Genomic DNA, 18,103 nt, shown 5'->3' with positions numbered 1-18,103 from the left:
GCCCATTTCAGAATAGTGCAGGCCTATATTATATTATTTGAATATAATTATTGTGCTGATAGAACATTATCCATGAAGAAACTTTGCCAACATTTTCATTGCTACAATTTGTAAGGATTTGTTTTTACAAACAAATCAATCCAGTTAATGTTTCTTTCAAGAAATAATAACTAACCCAAAGCCATGTCCGTGTTTCCATCTTTATTATATACAGCAAGGATTAAGAGGCAGTTGTGTAGATATGGTTATTAACATGGCAAATTTTCTCTCCATTCAACAGTGATTTGTAAAGTGTTTGTTCAGGGAAGCAGCAAAGAGATCACTCTTCCCAGGGGCTCATGTCGGTGTCGATGGCCACACAGTTGTAAGCAGCATAACGCAGCTTCTCCTCACAAACCTTTGCACTGCAGGACAGAACGAACAAGAGGAGAGGAAAGGATGGGAGGCATTAAATACAACATGGATGTCAATGAAAAGAAGTTTTAAAGGGACAGTTAACTCTCAAATCAAAAATACATACTTTTCCTCTTATCTGTAATGCTATGAGTTGCCCAGTGTTGGAGATATCGGCTGTAAAGATGTGTGCCTTCTCTCCAATATAATGGAACTAGATGGCACTTGGCTTTTGGTGCTCAAAGTGACAAATACATTTGAAAAACTCAACAGCAAGAATATCCAGAAATCATGACCCGGTTACCCAAGATAATCCACAGACCTTGTTGTGAGCAACAGCCGAACTACACCCGCCAAATGTATCACCGCACAGCAGCAAGCGTACTCATGGAGTAGAGGCTCGTCCTCCTCAGCAGAGCTGTAACTGAAGCTAACAGATACTGCTAGCTCACCTGGGCTAGCTAGCGCTAAAGCTCAGTCGAGGGGGATGCCATTATTGTTCACATCTCGTGCTGTCATGAGCACAAGCCTTTCCATAAGTACACCTAAGCAGCAACCTCCAGGCCGGAAAATTGAAGCCAATGTGGAAGTGCCTTAACCTTGCATTCTTTCTAATGGCAACTTGATTTATTACCCGAGTAAACAGTTTCAAATGAGTTTATAGTCTCAATCAATAGTTTCAAGTCTTCCATAATACAGCATGATGTTTATTTTGTAAATGATGGTCCCATTTAGAGTAAAATAGACGATAAAGCAAGGTACAGGATAGTCACTTAGCAATGTTGTCCATGGAACTGTGTTCATTAAAAAAAAATGTGAACTTGTTTTGGGATGTTGTCCATATTCTTGCCTTAAAACTTTGACTCGCTCACTGTGTGTTTTCAGGCACTAAGAGCACCACAAGCCGAGTACCATCTAGTTGCAATATATTGGAGAGAAGGCAGACATCTCTACGGTCGATATCTAGACTGATGAATAACAATACAGGTAAGAGGAAAAATATGTACAGTATTTTTGATTTTAGGGTAAACTGTCCCTTTAAGAAAGGTTGATAAGCGCTCAGAATATTTTTTTAATTGTGTATTGCTATAGCACCATAAAACAAGTGCAATCAGGCAATGCATACAGTACATTTTAAATACAAGTAACAGATTCTGCATGTACAAAACAGAAGGTTAGTATACCTTGGGTAGTTGGGCAAATAAAGAGTGCTGGAACATGTGGAGGACTGTGGAAGTGCATCAGTCGTTTCAGAGCTAAACCAGGAAACAAAAAATATAACAGCATCATGTTCCATTATAAGTTTTCTATCAAACCGTAACATTTCTGTAATTTCTTTTTAGGGATGAACTCACCCTTGTTTGTCAGGAAAGACGTAGATAGGCGCAGGTAGACGACTTCTACCAGTTACAAACCTCAGAAACCTGCTGCGATCCTCTGAAAAGAAAATTCAAAATTGTTTATTTTCAACACAACAAATACACCAAAACACTTGTCAGACTTCAAACGACGCAGTGCATATGCCATGTTGTAAAAGACATTCACTACGATAGACATACTCTGTAAAATGTTGACGGATAAACAGTGAACTGACCATTGGTGAAGTTAGTCAGTGCTTCCCATAAGTATTGCACTCTAACGTCATTTTGTTCCAGGTCCTCATAGCGTGCTGGTGGGGAGATAGAAACAACATTGATACATTCAAAAGATGTAGACTCCTTACTACAATATTTCAAACACCTACGGAGCTTTTCCCTCACTTAATTTACAGCTTGGCTTAGCAATTACAATGTTATTTTAACTGATTAAAGCAATGGCCAAAACAACGAAAATAACACTTCAAGTGCTCATATTATGCTCATTTTCAGGTTCATAATTGTATTTAGAGGTTGTACCAGAATAGGTTTATGTGGTTTAAATTTTCAGAAAACACCATATATTTGTTGTACTGCACATTGCTGCAGCTCCTCTTTTCACCCTGTGTGTTGAGCTCTCTGTTTTAGCTACAGAGTGAGACATCTCACTTCTTTGTTGGGAGTCACACATGCGCAGTAAGCAAGGGGGTAAGCGAGCGTCCACAAAGCGTACCTCCTATGGAGCCATTTTGTTGCTAACAAGCCATTACCTGCTGTTAGCATTCCACTGACCTCCATTCATTTTGACGTCACTTTGACAGCGAATAACTTTACATCTAAAGCGTTTAAAGACTCTATTTGTCCATTGTTTATTTCTAAAGAAACACGACAATGTATAAAAGGCCACATTACCTTGTATCTCACGTTATGGCTCCGTAGCAGACGTTTTTTGTAAAAATAGGCTAACGATTGTGTCATAACCACAAGACTTACTGTCTCATAATAGACAAATTACCGTACAGTACAGGAGAAGCTCGCAGGCAGTTTCGACTTACATTAGCTGTTTTAGTAAAATTACTAATGTTAACTAGCATTTTAGTTAGCAATAATTAGCCTGTGCCTATGTTATCTCCTTACATATACCTACGCTCTCCGTCTCTGCAAGATTGGGGATGATTGAGATTTCTCTTGGCACAGCTACCAGAAGACTTCCAACTTTCAGACAGGTTGCTCACGTCACATCTATTTCTTCGAGCTCAGTTGGAGGCTGCGCAGTAATGCTCAGCCATCACTGGAAAAGAGCTTCTAATATACTTCACTGCTCTCCGTTGCAAGTCTACGTCAAGTCTAAGTCAATTTGTCCATTAAGTTTACCGTCTATGGCAGCAAGTACTGCTAGCTTGTCAGTTGCAGAGGATGAGGGAGTACCACGCTAGCAGCTAGGCGAGCATTATAACGTGTGTTACAAAGTGACGCATGTTCGTCACAGAAGTAAAGGCTGGACTACAATAGAGCTGTTTGGAGCAGTTTGTGAACAGTGTTTTCTCTGGAAGACGTTAAGTCCTTTTGGGGTAGACTTTGGGCTTTTTCACTTTGTAAACCTATAACGTGCACAAAAAGATATATAACACAATAAAGGAAAGGGGGAAAGCCAAAAAGCACAATATGAGCACTTTAAGTCGTAATAAATCCAGAATTATTCTAACTTGTTTTTGTGAGCATGTTAGCATGCTAATACTTAGCAGCTGAACTGTAATGTTTATCATGTGTAGCATGTTAGCATGCTAGATTTGCTAATTAGCAATTAACACAAAGTACATTTGAGGGTGATGGGAATTTCATTAGTTTTGCAGGTATGTTTATGAACCAAAGTATTGGACAAAGTGACATTTTGACCTGATAATGGCGCTAGATTTAAAGTTTAAAGGATTATCATCATCATCAGCTAGCATGACTAAAAACAAAGTGTCACCTCTTCAACCAGTACAGAAAATGTGTTTACTGTCAAAGATGCTGAGATAAATTCTAAGCTGGACACTCACTGAGTCGTTTCAGAGCCTCCACAGTGATCTCAGGGTCTCCACACACTTTCTTCTCTACTTCCTGCCAGGTGAGCAGGTCCAGCACCGCCTGAGGAACCACCTTTAGCAGTCCCGCCTGCATGGCTGCAATCTGCAATACACACAGACAATGAGCCACATGCACACACTTGAACAATTTAGCAACTCTATACACAGACACCACACTGAAGAATAAAAGCTAACCACACTTGTAGTAGTAATGTTAGAAAGGCAGTCCCACCTGCTGCCTGCTCTCCTCTAGCCGAGCCTTCTGCACCAGACGGACAAACTCGCTGCGGTCCTCGTAGCGAACGGCCACGTTACTGCCGCCGGGGATGAGCTCCACCATCTGGCCGTCGCTCAGCAGGCTGGTGTACACCAGCTCGTCACCAAACCTGAACTCATACGTCTCCTGGTCCATGTTCTCTATGGCCTCCAGCAGGTTCACCTGAACACACGTCAACAATTTTACTTGAGGCAATGACTAGAAAAATAAAGATAAGTGGCCACACCAGACCATTAAAGTAAATCAGTGAAGTAAATTGAAGTCTGTGTAGCCGATTAGGAACTAAGTAGAAATGCAAATAATATTAAAAAGTTTAATATAAAATATTGAGAATGACAATTCTTCTACCAAAGATATTTTGGATTTAAAGTGCTGTACATGTATGAAACTCAGTCTGCAGAGCCAAATTTATATTACATTACATGTTAAGTTAGTGTAATAATTTGAATATCCTCACCAGCACAGAGTCTACAGCTGGGAAATCTTTACTCCAGCTGACAGCCTCCCCAGTCAGCTGCTTCCACACCAGCCCGGGCAGAGCCAAGACCTGCAGGGTTGGACACAGAAGAAGCCAGAAAATCAAGTCTCTACATCCACCCATTCTTACTTTATAGTGATGTTAACGATGTCCAGTTGGTGGAGAGTGAGCATCACTCACCAAGAAGTCTTTTCCTCTGAGAGCAGCTCCCATGAGCTGACCTATCCACTCATACTTGTGGAACTCTTTACAGGACGGATTGGGGACGTAGTAATCTCTGGCCTCTAAGGAGCCCTGAGAGACCAGCAGGTAAAGAAAAAGCCACAACCAATGAGAACACTGTCCAGTCAAATCTTTACTGCGTGCAGGCAGTGCTGGTGAGTGATTACCTGGTTGGATGTACGGCTGAAGAATGGCAGAGGCATGGGACACTCAGCTGAGCTGGGGCAAAGCTCCTCAGACATGTCAGCCAGGCTGTCCCGAAATCCACCGCCCTGGTCAATGATTCCCTCTGCAATGAACTTACATTCCCACCACTGGTCATACCGAGCGGGCCATCTGACAAACCAGAGGAAAGATGGTAGGTTTAGATTTTAATGCTGTTAAGTTTCAGTCATATTCAGACAAAAAAATATCTGACAGAGATGCAAGCCTTAAAATCCAAACCTATAATCCAAAGTCTTCTCAAATTTGTCCGATGGCTTGAGGCCTTCATACACCTGCAATGATAAAATGAAAATCATAAAGCAACAGTAAACTGCTGCCGTTGAAAAATGACTCATGTTTCTCCAAAGCAGAATCCCCAAACACTCCTTTTTGTATAAATACATCTTATCACACAGAAGGAAGAGGTGTCACCACTCAGAAAGTGTTTTATACCTGATTGAACACAGCGTTCTTGCAGCTAGCGTCCAGAGAGGGGTTGTCTCTGTGCTCCATGGCCAGACGTCTGTTGATGTAGAGTCGGGGCATGAAGTTTGGCTTATTGGTCTCGGAGTCCTTCAGGCACTGTGTGATGAGGGCTGAGCGGCGTTTGGAAAGCAGCAGGAACTGCTTTATGCTCTAGAGGACGCCAACACAAAAGTAAATTTGAGATTAAGAGAGAGAGAGAGAGAGAGAGAGCGAGAGAGAGAGAGAGAGAGAGAGAGAGAGAGAGAGAGAGAGACAGACGTGACGAAGGGAAATCAACTAGTGTGGGTGGGAAAGTATTAAATATTAGTGAGAATTGTCTTTGTCTAGCATTCACTTCAAAACTAATATATCTATAGAACCTATAGATATTGGCAGAAAAGCAAGGTGGCTAGAATGGACGCAGAGGCCACTTCAGGCTCCTAAAACTATAAAACATGTTGCTTGCACCGGTTTTTTATCTTTTCTAACATGATTGTTTCTTTATTGTGTACACTGCAGCACTGGAGAAATGCAACGTGGCTCCACTCTATACCAGGTACTGTACATGGAGAGATAAATGAATAATAAATTCTACCGTGATTGTGACATTTTGTGTTTTGAAAGGTTCTCAATGATGTTCAATGAAACTTTTCAAAACACTGTTTAACGGCCATTTAGTAAAAGCCACTCAGGGTGTTAACGTTTAGTATTTTTACTATAAATCTGGTAAGAACAACAGCTTGGGGCTTATAGCTGCTTATTCAGTATCAGTCTTGTTTATTTTAAAAGCTTCATGATGACTGACTTTGATCTGGTTGAAGGTGCCCAGACTATAGTCCCAGGCCGGTACCAAGTGTGGGAGCACACTGTCCAGGAGACAGATGAACCTGCAGAGAGTGAGACAGAAGAAAAGAACCAACACAAACACTGAGGAATGCTTTATGCTTACAAGCAATAAGGACAATCAGAGCATTGCATCTGACTCGTATTTCTGAGATTTAAATAACTTTGGAGTTGGAATTTTTTTTAACTTTTTGAACATGAACTGGACTTCAGTCCACTAAAATATTTATTTATTTAATAAATATTAAACTTCATGATGTTTACTATGACTGGAAGAACCCTGGCAGAAAGATGTTACCTCTGGATGATTAGTGCTCTGCGGTACAGGACGTCTGGCGTGTTGCCCTGCAGACGGGGGTAGCGCACCAGGTTAGAGGACAAGAAAACATCAGCGTTCAGACCCAGGTCTCTTTCACATGACGACTTGATCTTCAAGCCTCGGATCCGGACGTCTATCCCCTCATCTGTAGAGCCAATAACATTGTCATCACTATAGCAGCTTTTGCAGCTACAGAACCACACAAAGTCAATTGAAGTGTTTAAAATGGCAGGAAATATCTGGCTAAATAAACACGGAAACATGTAAAAGAAAGCCGTACCTCTACATTCCTCAATCCGAACCTCAATCACAGGCAGGTGAGACGTCATATCCTCCAGCACACATACTTCTCCAATCAGGTTGCTAGGGGCAAAAAAGAGCAGAGGTGACTCATAGCAACTGTAGTCAAACAGACTATGAAATACGTTAATTCCTGGTATTTGTCAACTTGCTACAGATTTAATAGCTTGGCGTGATAGGCACATATGCTTCAAAATGACAAATTACACTAAAAATAGCCTAATCTTTTATTTTGCTGCTTTTATCAAGAGAAAATACAGATTCTTCAGCGGAGCATCACATTATTACATTACATTATTAACAGGGCTAGAACAATATATCGACATTGTAGTAGATATTGGCCTTCTGTTAAACATCAGATATTGATTGTGATAATTCATTTAATGCACAAAATAATATCAAAGGTAGTTCATTATCATAGGACTTCCCCGAATGCAGACAATGTGTGGGTCATTCTGATATTACAAACTGACACATACAAACGGAAAAATGCTGATGAAATCCATTTAAAAAGGCTCACTCGTCTATGGTGACATCACTCAGCTTCTTCAGGTTGTCTCCCTCTCCTCCAAACACTGTGATTCGCTTGGGCATGTAGTTGTCGTCTGTAGAGTCCACCGTCAATATCAGCTTACTGGAGAGCAAAGAGAAGCATGCTATACACAATAAGGACATGTCCACATATCGACAAGATCAAAGTTCATATGAGAGGAGCATGATATAATACATCATGGATGTAACACCATAAATTATTCCCATTTTAATACAGCCAAATGTAGGTGGTATCACTAAGTAACTAAACAAAAGTTAGATCCAACATGTGTCTTTAGCGAAAGAACTGAGATCGTGTGAATGCAATCTGGTCTATTATTCAGCATCCTGTCAAAAACTGACTGTGTGAATACGTAAGTGAGTGTCTGCCCAGAGTCAGTTCCTAATGTAGAATATAATCAAAATATCCCAAATACAAGTTGAAATAAGTAGATGACATAAATAAAAGACTAATACAAATATTAAAAGTAAGTAAGTTCAGGGTTTGCATTACAATGAATAACTTTGGAACACTTTGTTGCATAGCAGCGTCCTTACTTGACCACAGTGCCTCTCTTCATATGTAAGCGGATCCAGTGTTGTCCCTGCATGCCGTCACTCTCCCAGAAAGTTTCAACATCGCCGTCGGTCAGACAGCTCGCCCCTCCGCTGGGATCCTCCTGTCAGCAAATATCAAAGTAATTGTATATGTAAAACAATTCACTGACTGACTTGTAATTACATGTTTTAACATGGACCCAATGTAACAATCAATAGCCGCTTTCCAACCAAGTAGTTACAGGAACGTAGTTATAGGAAAAGTCCACTTCTAAACAGATCTACTAACTACTCTCTCCCAAAACCGTTTTTTCCATTTGCATTCGCACTGGCCAAGTGGCCATAGGGACTGGTAGGAGGGGTAAGGGAGTGATGCAAGCACGGCAACGGTCTTTATAGCGTTAAAATCAGAAAATAAATACACCAAAAAAAGTATGAACTAAATACTAAATCTAATGTATATAGCATATTTGTCATAATTTAAACAAGTCTCCCAAAGAGAAACGGGTATCTCTCTCTCCCCCACCTCTGCCTGCTGCGCTGTGGACGTGTGTGAGACTGTGTGTGTGTGTGTGTGTGTGTGTGTGTGTGTGTGTGACGACTGGCCAGCCGCAGGACACGCTTGTGGAGTTTAACTCCGAAAAGACAGTTAACCACAGGTTCCCATTAATCTTATGATGGACATGTGTTGTGATATTTAAACAATCTAACTTACAGCAGGGTCTCTGAGCATGACTGGCCAAGCAACGAGCTAGCGGCCCTGGCAGGCGCCTACTGGCTGTCGCCTCACTTCATGGAGCTTCTCAACTCCGAAAACTTTGAAGCAAATTGTCAATTCGGCATCAATTTACGCAAGACTGCCTATATTCGAAATCTAAACAGTTAATTTCTCGCCTAAAACGTTGTCAGAAGTGAATTTAGTGATGAATAAGATGGCGAAAATTGTTAAAATTGTCCCGTTGTTGGTCTGTCTGTACCAGAAACCCGACCCTCGTTGACCTAGGTTCATATGCTGAAGAGGGAAAAGGGAACAGCGAAAAGACCCTGCCCTGAAGTAGGAGCTGAAAGAGTTACAGGAACTGTGGCCAGAGGGACTTAAAAATCCCCAAATTGGTCCAGTCGGAACACGAGAAAAAAAGGGTTCTAGGAACTTCAAAAATCCCTCTGGTCGGAAAGCGGCTATTATGTACTATTTCTGTGAAAAATGTGATATCATCAAGGTATAAAAAAGCAGAAGATAAACAGACTCAATGCTTGCTTGCCTTTAATACTCATACAACTTTATTCTAATAGCTTTGTCTTTACTCAAAAATCTACACAGCTGCATATTTCCAATTTCCATATCAATAACTAAAACCCTGTATTTCTTTTGAAATGACTGACTGTCTAAACTGTTTGGAAGAGGGAAAACAGAGAAAAACAAAGAATACAAATACCTGAGCGCATGTGACTCACCGAAGACGAAGAAACATCGATGCTGGTCACGCACTGCTTCACACTTCCCAGGTTTTCATCCTCTTTCCCTATGTGGTCATAGAAGTAGTGCACCAAGTCCTCGTCACATTCATATACCCAGGTGGGGGGAACATACCTTGAAGATTTGAGGAAACAACAGCTTAATTTGACAATCTGCTACACTCTTATCACAACCCAAAAAAGTCTGGACTCTCTTATCTGATTTATAACAAACATGCTCACCTTAGCTTCTGGACGGCAGCATCATCACACTCAGCGATTTGGGGTTTGGAGCCGATGTAAAGCGCATTCTCCACACTCACCACCTGCTCCCACCTGTTGCAGGGCTTGTGGTCGTAGCCGAAGAGCTGCTGTTGTCTGCTGATGGTCTCTGGCGATTCCACCGGCACCAGCCTGTCGCCTCCCTCTGTGTGTTTACACACCAGGATCCAGCCTTCCTCCAACTCCTGGCCCAGACGGTGCTCCTCCAGCTGCTCCTGGACACAGACATGAATCGTTATGTCAACATGCGTTTTCCCACCACATTTAAAACCATCAAAATTGAATTAACAGATAATAAAACCATCCTAGTGTAAGAGGGACAAGTAGAGTTGTCCTTAAGCAGGACACTAAACCCAATTGCTCCTGATCAGGCCAGTATCTTGCATGGTAGCTCCGCCACTGCAATGTCAAACTGGAACTTTCATATATTTTTGCAACAGTGTGACACTGAAAATCTGCTTTACAGCCTTATTTGGTGCAAAAAGTGAAAAAAACATCATGTGTAGACAAAAGAGAATGAGAGAATCTGCTCATATTTGTCACGTTACCAACGTAGTCCTGCATTTTTATTTTTGTAAGTGTTCAGGATATCTATCCATCCATCCAGCTATTGTCTATAACCACATATATTTTGGAGGAGACTCCAACGAGAGGAGACTTTAGAAGAAACCCGTGCAGGAGGACAACATGCAAACGCGACACAGAAAGATCCAAGCTGGTCTGTAGTGCATTTAGTAAAGTAGAGTTATGACGGGTCTTACAGCAGAATTGGACAGGTTGCAGTAGTTTAATGGATCTGGTTCAGTGACTGTAACCTGACACAGGGAGACAGAAGCTTACCTTATTGATTTTGACCCACAGGCCCTGGCTGTTGCAGTATTCCTCCCCTGTTGTCCGGATACAAGTCCCTTTCTTTGGTTCAATGTTGTACTTGCATAATTTCTTAACGTGTGGAGTCTGGTGTGGACTCTCAAAGACGGAGATGAGCGTTTTCCCGACAGTGGATCCTACTGTAGATGCTCCGGTGGACACGGAGGAGGAGGACGATGAATCCTTGCAGATTTTGTAGCACACCTCGTTGGGGACATAACACAGACACTCTGGCAACGCCTCGCTCCTCTTGAAACATGCAATGCACCTGTTCAGGAAGCGGATCCTGCCGAGCAGCAGGTGAGGGTTGTCGCCTAGAGACATGATGATGATGGAGGTGACAGTCAGCAGCTCAGCAGCAAGGGGCGTCAGCTGGCATTACACCACTGTCCTGCCTTTGTTTTCCTGCCTGGTCCCGCGGGGATGCACCTGTCAAAACAAAGTAAACAAAACCGAATATTCTTGAGAAACAGTGCATTCAATAAACAGCAGCCAAATCCTGTGATTTCCAGCTCTCTTTAATTTGAGTCTAAAAGATAACAAGTCCGCTGACAGAGTTAAAAAAAAGTATCGGCTCCTTCTAAACCATAAAGAGTGAGTAAGCTAACATTAGCAAGCTAACGTAACGTTAGCTAAATTAGGTGTTAGGTAAATTAGTGTATCCTGGGACGTTTACGATAGCTGTTATCCACAGAACCACGTTCATTTAATTCAGAAGATAAGAAAATACATGTTTTTAATGAGATAAAAGGCAGAGTGATGTCTACAATCAGTATAAACGTACCCTTACTGCCGAGTAGTATTTTAAATGTGAAACTCGCCTATCGGTGTGGACTTCTTCGGGTATCTGACAACGCGGAAGCGCATAAGAGACTTTTGACCCTCTCCAACTTCCGTCGTTTGTATTTCAAAATAAAGGTCTCACCACCGAATTATTGAATGTTTTAATATTGTGTTATCTCATAGATAAATATACGTATATATATATATATATATATATATATATATATATATATATATATATATATATATATATATGGTGTTATCTGACATGTTTTTACACTGTCCTGTGCATCCACATCAATGTGTGCATCATGGTTGAACTTTACCTAGTAGAAAACCGATGTCATCTGAGTGTAAAGAATGAGCTAACTACGTTTATGCTCTTTCGGTTTACAGGCCACGTGGATTCAAGTACCACCACTGCAGTTTTCTATTTAGGTTCTATGTTCTCTTAATACACCCATGGGTTCTAGGCTTTATACTGTATCTATGCCTATACTGTACAGTACAGTTTGGAGGAATGTATGTATTTCCATTGAATCATCATGCTCTAAGTCATAGACTGTATATAAGTACATTTCAAAGCAAAAATGGCAAAGCTGTGTTGCACCGGCGATCCTTTTACTCTACACTGTCTTGACCTGCCATGGTTGCACCGGATTGTTGTGGTTTGCAGAAGCACAGAGAACTCTCTTTTCTACAAAAAGTATACCTCTTTGTAAGCAGCAATATAAAGTACCAAAAGTAAAAGTAGGCTACTAATTATGCAGAATGGCCCATTTCAGAATAATATAATATTTTAATAGGATTGTAATTATTGATGCATTAATGTCTTAATCGCTTTACTATTGCAGCTGGTAAAGGCAGACCTTATATTAACGAGATACTTAATTTATGGGTAGCTTAACCTATACATCATAATTTATTACTCGATTGTATTTTGTATTAATAATCTAAATCTGCAAAGTAAAGCTGTCAAATAAATGATTTAGTAAAAAGTACAATATTTCCCTCTGAGCTGAAGTGGAGTAAAAGTATAATTAGCATAATATGGAAATACTCAAGTAGCCTACAAGTACCTCAATATTGTACTTAAGTAGGCTACAGTACTTAAAATAAAATACTTAAATACGTAAAAAATACTTAGTTAAATTCCACCATTTTTAACAATACATTTATTTAGTGTTTTACAACTCCATACATGTGATGGTAAGGTGTGAAGTTATTATTTTATACAAATACTAATTCTTATCAACTACTAATATTTTTAACATCACAATTCATAATTAATACAGAGGTACTCTCTTTATCATTATTAGTTGTCGTTTTATTTTATTTTACAAACCTCGCGGTGCATTACATTAGGTCACTTTACGGTATGGCTTCAAAACGAACTAAAAACGGTAAAGAAGGCTGGCGGTAGCTAGGGGCAGGGTTGGACTCAGCCCACCCAAACGTCTGTCTTGCCCACCCAATCAAAAGTTGAGAAAATGTGTTCAGCCAATAGAAAAAAATAGCACAGAAAATACCAGTACCGTTTCTGTTGATAGCACTTAATAATCATATTCATTTTTAAACATCCAAATACATTAGGACCAAATTATGTTTATTTCACAAATTAATTTAGTTGTGACAAATTGAAATATATGTTATCCAATAAAAGAACATTCTTAGTTCAAAAATACACAACGGTTGCATCCATGGATGGATTACTGAACGGGCCTACCGGGCACAGGCCCAGGGGCCCCAAGTGTCAGGACCCCTCTGGCCTTTACCTGTAAAATGTCAGTCGAAGAGACAAATACCAACTAGAAACATAATCAAAATGACCACAAAAAGACTACAAAATGACTACAAAGAGACACAAAACGACGAAACGAGGCTAAACAACTATGAAGTCTGTGTGTCTGTGACCTTTTGAATGTCTGTGCCCGGGGGCCCATTGTCTCGTAATCCGCCCATGGTCACAATCATTTTCACTAGTTGTGTTCAACCGCAACTTTAATTAATGCCATTTCTTGTTCTTTGTGGTTGGTGGTGTTGATGTCGCCCTCAGGGGAAGCATCAGCATCATTATAATTTGGGTGTGATAAGACATCCATCAGAGAGGGGAGGCTCCCACCTCGCAGGATACCATTGCCCCTCTGCAGAGGACTGTCAAGCCCAGCGCCCAAAGAGCCCTTAAGAGGTAGATACTGTTTCTTTCCAGGAGTGTCTGCAGGCTGGTGAATCTCAAAATCCTCTGCACTCATCCTGCAAATACAGGCAGACATTTTGGTTGGGATTTTAGTGAACTGTGCAGCAACAACAAAAGGCACTGAAACATATTGGTAAAATGATTTCACCTCATGTCAAAAGTGGAGCCTTTGAAGGCCGGTTTAAGAGTCTCTGCTGCTGTCGACACAGTGTAAGGGATGGAGAAATGTCTCTGCGCCCAGTGCTTGTCTTTTACAATTGGAGCCAGGTTCTGGTACATATCATCTACAGCCAGCATTGACACCTACAGGAGTATAAACAGTTAGCGCTCATTTTAGGTCTTTAGACTGGCTGTATTGGAGAGAAGCCTTGAGGGGAAAAACCTGAATGTTTCTGTCAATCAGCTGGTTGGTTTCAAAGTCGTCATCGTCCTCGCCGAATGGATTGATGATCAGCTCCCCCACCTACAGAGTGGAAATACATCATGAAATTGCCCTTTCATGACAAAAATCTAAACAAAATCTGTTTTCTACAAGTGAAACATGAATATCTCGTCTCACCTTGAGCCAGCCAGTGTAGAAGAAGAACTGCAGCAGGGTGAAAACAGGGACGTACATGTCCAGTTTGTGATCCTTGTATCCTTTCTCAGGGTTCAGAAATTGTCGGCCAATCACACAGAAGGCAAAATAAGAGTAAACTGCTAAAGTAACTACCTGCACAGATAAAAAAACAAAAACTAGTCAGTGATAGACAGAACTAGGCTACTTGTACCACAGTGTACAAATACTCTGTTACAAGTGAAAGTCCTGTATTCAAAATTTAGCGTAAAAGTACAAAAAGTGTGAGCGTCCAAATATACTTACTTATAAGTACCAAAAGTAAAAGTACTCATCATGTCAAATGGCCTATTTTAGAATATTTATATCACTGGATTATAATTATCAATGCATTACTGTGTTCATCACTTTAATGTTGCAGCTGGTAAAGGTGAAGCTAATTTGAAATACTTTATATACTGATGGGTAGCTTGTCAATTTCCCCCTGCGGATCAATAAAGTTTGATCTTAGCTTAATCTATAATATCACATAATATTTTTTGTTGATTATATTTTGTTTTGTTAATCTGAATCTATAAAGTAACTAAAGTGATCAAATACATGTAGTGGAGTAAAAAGTACAATATTTGTCTCTGAATTGTAGTTGGAGTAGAAGTATAAAGTAGCAGAAAATGTATACATAAGTACAGTAAATGTACTCTGTTACATTTCACCACTGGTGTTTAAGTCAGTTTTGTAATGAATTTCATTTTGTATAAAGTATGACTGTATTTCAAACTAAAAGTAAAGATAAAGAAAATACATACGTAGCTATCAAATGAAGTAAAAAAAAAAAAAAAAACATTTGTGCATGACAGTTCTATCTTGTTATACTTTTGAGCTCCTGATCCTACCTGGGTGTAGACCAGAGGGATGCTTATCCAGTCATAGTGGAAAAGAAGGCTACACTTGCCTCTGTACTTATTCAGCTCCTGCAGTTATAAATACATATTATACATTTAAAGTAAGTTATACAGAATGTGTAGACATACTGGGGCTTTAAAGTGAATTTTCACATCCCTCATTCCTACATTGTGTATATATATATAAATTGTGTAAAACTTTAGTTGTTTTGTCAATTTGCAGAAAAAAAGCCAACACACATCCATCAGCAGTCCTAAGGCAATGTCGTCCCTCACTCGACCCTCCTCTCTCGCTCTGGACGCCAGGTTTGAGAACCAAGTCAAAGGCATCCAGTACTTGTTGAAATCAGAGTGTAGCGACTCAAACTTTTTCAGCTCGTGTGTAGTCATAAATCCTGCACAGAGATTAGACAGGTAGGTTCCAGGTGTAATAGATGTTTGTGATCCGAGGACATTTTCAGATAAGCAAATGCGAAAAAGGTTTATTGTCCACAAATCAATCAAAACATCCCTAGAGCAACCTCATAACTGAAAACAGACACAAATAATCTTAATGGGGTAATAAATACTCAAAATACTTATTTTAAGAGGGAGTGGGGTGTAAACTGGACACCTCTGTGACGGGAATGGATGGATGTATTACACAGATTTGTTTTGTTCATATATTTAATATTTTAATTTATTTATTAATATTTCTTTCTAATGCAAATGCATAATATGTATATTGTATATGCAGAGCTGTTTCTGTTGGATGGCATAATGTATTTAGTTTTTTGCTAAAGATCAATACAATTTGTAAAAAAAAAAAAATCCTTATTTTAAACATCAAATTCTTCCAATATAGTAGGTATTAACAGGCATTTAATTCATAGATTTTAATCAACCAATTAAGGGCAACCCCTTTGTGCTTTATGTTAAATTGTCACGACTGGGGCGCCTGGGTAGCTCACCTGGTAGAGCACGCGCCCATACATAGAGGCTCAGTCCTCGCAGCAGCCGCAGGTTCCAACCTGCGGCCCTTTGCTGCATGTCATTCCCCCTCTCCCCCTTCAAGTCTATGCTGTCCTGACAATAATGAAGGCCTAAAAATGCCAAAAATAGTCTTTATTTAAAAAATTGTCACGACTGTCTTAAATTTTATTTTTAAAGCAGCAGCTTGATCTTTTTTGCTGGGTAACTTAAACTTCTGTAATGGCTCATATTTTATGAACTTACATTTTACAAGCTAAACCATGTTGTACAAAGTCATAATAACAACTTCAGGTGTTAGAGAAATAAAGTGCAGTAAAAAGAGCAATATTTTAGATATGTAAAAAACAAGGTAAGGTAGTTTTCCACTTTATAACTGCAGTAAATCTACTTAATTTTTCTTCACTTTCTTCACCAGCCCTGTGAATTTTCTATGGGCCTGCATTTTCTATGGGCCCCTCCCTGCATCAACAGCTATTCATTCTAGCATCTTTTTGGGCCCTCCTCACATGAGGGCCCTGGGTACTCAGTCCCCTTTCCACCCCCATTCCGACACCTCTGCTTACCAGCCTCCACTATGTGCTCCAAAGTTGGGAAACGCCTGTGAACTCTTGTGCTGATGGAGCGGAGGATAAGAACTGAAGATAAGTTGGCGTATCTCATGAGTGTTCGTCGCAGCAGACGACCCCTCTCGTCTGCCCCGTGGACGTTCCCGGACACCACCATCATTAGATTATCAGGCAGTGGGAAGCTGGTGTACTGACCCCACCATCGGTTAAAGGCCAGAGTCACATAAAAACCTGGGACAAAAAAATATGAATTATTATCTTCAGATGTGGCTTGTGAGAGACAGAGCCAGTTCGATCAGACTCACCCAGTACAAACAAAACTGGGATGAAGTTGGTGTTGGTGAACTGGTCACAGTAAAGGGCGATACGCTCAAACAGATCCTGCTGCTTTGGTGTGAGGAGGAACCTGTGAGGAAAAGAAAAGCTTCCACTGATGAGCCACCAACACTTGACCACACTGTAGCAAACAGCAGAATTCAAACATGAAATCAGCGAATTTACCTGTAAAACACACTGAAAAACAGATAAACCCCACAGAACACCAGAACTTCTTTGTAAAGCAGCCTGTAGATGCTTCCCTTCCACCTAAACAACAGCTTGGAGAAGCCACAAAATCGTGCATCGGCCACTTCAAGGGTGTAAGAAACTGTCATGTCTGGGTTTATTGTGTTGTAACAGCTGAAAATTCCTGTAAAATATGAATGTGTGAAACATGAATAATGATATGTACATTTATTACAACTATCTCCTATAAAAAAAACATTAAGATGTGTCTTACCTATGAATGCAGGTGTATAACCTGGTCCTGCTGTCCTGGGAAGAAAGGTTCTTCCTTTGGGTCTCAATTTAAACCTCTCTGTTGCACCATCATAAATTAACATTTTTAATTTATTACCTGGGAACCTGAAGCCCAACTGATACACACCTACAGTTACTGAGTGAGTATGCTGTGTTTTTTCCTTGGTAATGGTTAGGGACTTATTTTGGGTGGCCAGCTGTCATTATATTGCTGTCACCAAATCTTTGCTATAAGATCACAGCAAATTCCCCCAGTGTTAAGAAATAGTGATTATTGTTCACTTCAATTCTTTGGTGGATAGAAAGTTGATTAGAGAGGTTATGTGTTCCCACAGAGCTGATGTGGCTCTGTAAATGTACAAGCTAATTCATTTAGACCTGACTTTTGTGGACTTTTCACTAATGATCAATCTGCAGATTATTTTCTTAAATTAATCAATACATTGTTTGGTCTACAAAATGTCAGTCACAAGCTGAACCTTAGTATTGTTAAATGTTTAAAAAAATCAATTAAACAATTTATCAATAATAATAATTGAAATAATAATGATAATAATTAAAATGAATATGTTTATTTATATAATACTTAAACCAGAGATTGCAAAACAAAAAAGAATAACAGAAAAGGTACATGTTACATACATTTCAAACATACATGACCAACCTGCATACACACATAAATACACACATACAAAAACATTTACCCAA

General features: G+C 40.0%; 2 protein-coding genes across 2 annotated transcripts; both read right to left on the bottom strand.

Annotated features, from left to right (window-relative positions):
- Window positions 1-186: 186 nt before the first annotated feature.
- On the bottom strand, window positions 187-11,518 carry LOC116046135 (E3 ubiquitin-protein ligase HECTD3). The gene is made up of 20 exons (XM_031294361.2): window positions 11,406-11,518; window positions 10,592-11,050; window positions 9,713-9,966; window positions 9,470-9,605; window positions 8,015-8,136; window positions 7,446-7,559; window positions 6,906-6,988; window positions 6,605-6,770; window positions 6,269-6,350; window positions 5,452-5,634; window positions 5,239-5,291; window positions 4,962-5,130; window positions 4,753-4,866; window positions 4,552-4,641; window positions 4,050-4,256; window positions 3,791-3,920; window positions 1,988-2,062; window positions 1,749-1,830; window positions 1,578-1,649; window positions 187-404 (listed from the first exon to the last, which is right to left on the bottom strand). The coding sequence occupies exons 2-20, from the start codon at window positions 10,943-10,945 to the stop codon at window positions 320-322; spliced, it is 2,571 nt and encodes an 856-aa protein (XP_031150221.1). The 5' UTR covers window positions 10,946-11,050; window positions 11,406-11,518; the 3' UTR covers window positions 187-319.
- Window positions 11,519-12,890: 1,372 nt separating this feature from the next.
- Window positions 12,891-17,666, bottom strand: best4 (bestrophin 4). The gene is made up of 10 exons (XM_031294401.2): window positions 17,376-17,666; window positions 17,099-17,285; window positions 16,903-17,003; window positions 16,595-16,828; window positions 15,300-15,454; window positions 15,051-15,128; window positions 14,161-14,313; window positions 13,984-14,064; window positions 13,750-13,904; window positions 12,891-13,657 (listed from the first exon to the last, which is right to left on the bottom strand). Exons 1-10 carry the CDS (start codon window positions 17,476-17,478, stop codon window positions 13,384-13,386), a joined length of 1,521 nt encoding a protein of 506 aa, XP_031150261.2. The 5' UTR covers window positions 17,479-17,666; the 3' UTR covers window positions 12,891-13,383.
- Window positions 17,667-18,103: the final 437 nt, after the last annotated feature.

Source organism: Sander lucioperca, chromosome 9 (assembly GCF_008315115.2).
Source record: "Sander lucioperca isolate FBNREF2018 chromosome 9, SLUC_FBN_1.2, whole genome shotgun sequence".
NCBI lineage: Eukaryota > Metazoa > Chordata > Actinopteri > Perciformes > Percidae > Sander > Sander lucioperca.
The sequence above is the reverse complement of the archived record's forward strand: the minus strand, read 5'-3'. Positions and strand labels throughout refer to the sequence as shown.